We start from the raw sequence: 4,624 nt of genomic DNA on the forward strand, positions 1-4,624 counted from the left end.
TTTTTTTTTTTTTTTTTTTTTTTTTTTTTTTTTTTTTGTAAGTTTCATATATCAATGAAATTGTTTCTTATTAAAAATAAAATAATAATAAAAGGTTATGTATGCAGAATCATATTTGAAAAGCATGTTTCACAGTGAAATATAGATCAATTTCGTCCAAATAAGTTCCTGAGGAAGCTAGCGTGAATTCCATACCAGTGCCTTAAGCTGTCAAGAATTAGTTCCATGACCACTGGATGGTTACAGTTTAAGGTGTTGCCTGCAAAAAAAGAAAAAAGGGAAACCAAGTAACTCAAGACGAGCGAAGTTCAAAACTAAACTTAAAAATATAAATTGAAGAAACAGAGTTATGCATTCAGAGTAAAGCTTCCATTTTTATAAGCATAATCCCAAGAGAACCAATTTACCACAGCCAGAGAAGTTCAAAAATTGACCATTATTCCTTAGGTCCAACATGTAATAAACCTACAAAAGAAGTTGATGAGAAATTTAGAAAATTCCAACATACTATTTACTGTTAGTAGAAACTAGCAAGATTACCCAAGCTAATGTATTTGTACTTGCACAACAAACTTACTAAAGAGTTGAGTACAACACCTTATTATCAATGCCACGAAATGAAGTGGTATATGGATATACATCATCAGCCTCATTAGTGTGGTTGTACACAACATCCAAAATGACCTGCAACAAGAAAAAGACCTCAGTCCACAATAAAGTACAGATACAAAATATATTAAGGAAAGATACTGCCAATGAAGTGAGAGAGAACTGAATCAGATGTAAAATCCCATCTATGTGTACATTAAATGATCATATACATGATTTACCTCTATCCCAGCACCATGCAAGGCTTTAACCATTTCTTTAAATTCCCGCGAAGCATTAAGAGGTCCACCACCAGCACTAGCATATCGACTCATTGGCGCAAAAAAGTTGATTGTGGAGTAGCCCCACGTATTGATCTTTAAATAAGAGTAGGCATATAGGCCAAGTTACAAAGAAAGTGACAATGGAGTATAATGCTCACTACGAAACAAAGAATAACTTACAAATTATTATTCAAAGTTTATTCAGCAACACATTTCTAAACCATAAGATTGTTTTGTGTACCTTTCTGAAAGTTTTTATCATAACCACAAATAAAGAAGTATGGATAATGACACACGATGACCCCACCCAACAAAGACATGAAAGATGAACAAATTATTTTAGGCATTTGGGCATATCAGAATTTGCAGGTTAAGTTGAGCCCCTAGTCTTAGTCTTTTTGGCTTTTAAAGGGGGTTAAAATATTTATCAATATGAACTTCACTGAAATTTTCTTTTACCAAAATTATCTAAAAAACATCATTCCAAGTGCAAAAATTTCCTCTATCTCTATAGCCACGACACCTACAAAAACCAAAAACCAATTTTTCAGGCTTGTGGGTACCACCAATTCAAATGAAGAATGTTGTACAAGACCTCTGATATAAGCATTTCACAACAAAGATAGTGATGATTTTCAGTAGTCAACAGTAGAAGATAATCAAGTTATTGCATAAAATTTACCATATGATTCCTGGGGTTTGGATGCCTTTGGAACTCTAACTCATCAAACTCAAAGACAGGCAATAATTCAACTGCATTGACACCGAGCTCTAGCAGATGCGGAATCTTCAAAAGTGGGAAAGTAAAAGATCACATATATAAATTTTTACAGAAGGGAAATTGCGAAAGAGGCAAAGAAAAAAGACTACTAGTAAATTTCCAAATTATCAAATGGCAGATGTATCATTTCCTCTGTAGAGTCGGGAACTTACTAATTTGTTAGCAAATGGAAATTATTAACACAGAAATTTTTTGTGGCAATGATTTTATAAACAGGCAAAATGAGAAATTATTTCACCGTTAATATTCAATGAATACTTTTTGCAGTCAAGGTTTGTATATTACAGATGAAGAAAATACAAGAAACAACAACAAAAAAATGGCTTGTATATTTTGTCACCCAGAGAAGAGGTTAGATTGAAACCAAAATAAACCAGCTATACCAAGCTAGGGTTATAAGACAAAATATAAAAAATAGTAGGAATTTTTACATAGGAAAAGAAAAATTCTCCCACAGTTATCTGATATTCCGACAAACTTCTAAGACACCTACGAGTTCTAAATTATTTATCACCAAAAAAATCTACAGAAGTCTGGGTTTAGGAACTCACAAATTGCAATGGTCATATTTCTTTCTTCCAGCATATCCTTAAACCAAGAATACTCACTTAACTTTTCTCTTTTCTGATTGAAGAAAAAAAATTTAAGCCTAATGGGAACAAGATTCTAAAGCACCCATATATGAACTCTGATGATAAAGTTAAAACAGATCAATGTCTTAGCATGCTAAATATTATTTTTGTAGTATGTCATTAAGACCATCGTTCATTTCCCCAGGACTTTTGATAGCTCCTTCGCTCAACTTATTGTAGTGCCCCAATTCAGTCGTCATGCTAGAATTATCTAGTCTGATGCCATGGTTGCCAATCTTTGGAGGTTGTTGTTCGGAATGAATCAACAGATTCTCAAGGGGATTGAGTCAAGCACAGGGGACCTTCTTTTAGGACCTAATGATAACTTTTTCTTCTTCTTGGTGTTTCCTCTCCGCTGAATTTTGTAATTGTGACTTCTTGCATATCTTTACCAATTGGGAGGCCTTTTTGTAACCCATTTGGACGTCTGGGGAGATATCTCCTCTTCTTTTTTAATTTTTCTCTTGCCAATATAAATTTCTATTGTAAAAAAGATAACCGTACGCCATAAAGACAACTCTGCCATTCCAAGTAGTTGAAGGTCTACAACATTACAGATAGAAGTCAAGTACATTCTAAAAGCTTCTACAATGCTATAAGCACAACAGTCTTTTCCTTCCCTCGGTCATAGTCAGCGATCTAGAGATATGACGATTTGTATGATAGAGAATGTAACACAGTAAATCATTACACAATTGCTGTGCTATCTCTACTAAGAGAAGACACTAGCAGAATTATTGTATGTGCCATATACCATACTTTCATCATGATTCTTGCTAAATTAAAACTTGTGAGAAAAAGAAAGGCACAAACAATCCCGGCACTATGCTTTAAACAATAACCTCTACCTTTTCAATAACACCCAGGTAACTGCCCCGTATGCTTGAAGCCAAGCCACTAGATTCATCAGCTGTGAATGCACGGACATTCATTTCATATATTACAAGATCTTTCTGCATATAAGTTTGAAAATACATAGTATGTCAATATGTAAAACACAAATATGAATATTCTTGAGAAAAATAAAATCACGTGGGAGAAGCAATGAAAGAATTCACGTGCAGTAAAATTACTTGACAAGGCTAACACTTTCCTTTATAGACAAACTAGTTTTCATGAGATAAATGAAAGTACAAAAGAAGGCAGAAAATAAAAAAGATAGATAGATAGATAGATAGATAGATATATAGAGAGAGAAAGAGAGAGGAGGTCACTAGGACCTAACAAACACCGGGACTTAAAAATGAAAAGGACTAGGACTTAAAAATGTTGGTAATCAAGACGACGGTAATAGCAAAAGATGTTTGAGCTTAAAATGAGCCGAAGCTTAATTGTCTTCCCACAAAATATCAATACCCCAAAAGGTTCTCTTATTTCTTTCTAACCAAATATTCTAGGAAATAACTCGCTTGTAGAAAGAAATGGCCTTCCTCCCAAAACAAAGAATCTGAGACAACTTTCTCCATCATCACACAAACAATTGACCCAAAACCATTGAGATGCCAAAACCTTATTGTATCGTAGACCAGACCCCAAAATATTATTCAAGTCCCATAAGGCTAAAAAGGCACAGAATTGACGCCAAGGACAAAAGCAAAGCTCTCCAAATGAATTCTAAGGTATTACTAATAAATCTTGCAATTGAACACTAAAGTAATACTTGGGTAAAGAAAACCTAACACGTGTATCTCACTCCCTTAATCTCAGCCTAATATTTTACAGATAAATGTGTTAATGCATTAAAAAAAAAAAAAAAAAAAAGCACACACACACACAATAGTGCATGCACCTCCAAATTATTCTAGCAGTAGATAAGAAACTTTTACCTCTAGTATATTAGGAAGCTTATAGTCATCTCCCCAATCAAAAGGCAAGCTATCGAAATCATAGGTCCCAAGAAAACCAGATGACTTATTTTCACCCCCAAAGTATCTTCGACCTTCAACAAACTTTGCGTAAGGATCTAGAAGCACAATGCTGTCATCAAACCGATGGCCATGATGCCAACCTTGAGGACCATCAATCCTATAGCCGTATAGGACATTTTTCCGAGGCAAATCCTGCTCAAAAAGCACAAACAAATTGAAAAACACACATCATTTCTTTACATGTAAACTAAACAGAGAAGGAGCCGAACTCAAACAAAGGTCTAAGGAAATTTCTCTAGATAACCAACATCACAACAAAAAGAAAACAATAGAAATGGTGTTATGTGACCAAATAAAAGGACTAAGATGCACACACACTGGATTACCCCCATTTATTATATAATAACAATTATATGTATTTAAAAAAAAAAAAAAAAAAAAAAAAAAAAAAAAAAAAAAAAAAAAAAAAAA

General features: G+C 33.7%; 1 protein-coding gene across 2 annotated transcripts in view; it reads right to left on the bottom strand.

The window, feature by feature from the left end:
• The window catches only part of LOC111443282 (isoamylase 3, chloroplastic), a 16,527-nt gene that overhangs the window by 8,633 nt on the left and 3,270 nt on the right, over positions 1-4,624 (bottom strand). For both annotated transcript variants that reach the window (XM_023081041.1, XM_023081042.1), the window contains 7 exons: positions 4,112-4,345; positions 3,134-3,238; positions 1,555-1,659; positions 831-965; positions 598-684; positions 408-465; positions 196-259 (listed from right to left, as the gene is read on the bottom strand). In XM_023081041.1, coding sequence (XP_022936809.1) covers positions 196-259; positions 408-465; positions 598-684; positions 831-965; positions 1,555-1,659; positions 3,134-3,238; positions 4,112-4,345 — 788 coding nt within the window. The remainder of the gene's footprint in view (positions 1-195; positions 260-407; positions 466-597; positions 685-830; positions 966-1,554; positions 1,660-3,133; positions 3,239-4,111; positions 4,346-4,624) is intronic.

Source organism: Cucurbita moschata, unplaced genomic scaffold (genome assembly GCF_002738365.1).
Source record: "Cucurbita moschata cultivar Rifu unplaced genomic scaffold, Cmos_1.0 Cmo_Scf00005, whole genome shotgun sequence".
Lineage (NCBI taxonomy): Eukaryota > Viridiplantae > Streptophyta > Magnoliopsida > Cucurbitales > Cucurbitaceae > Cucurbita > Cucurbita moschata.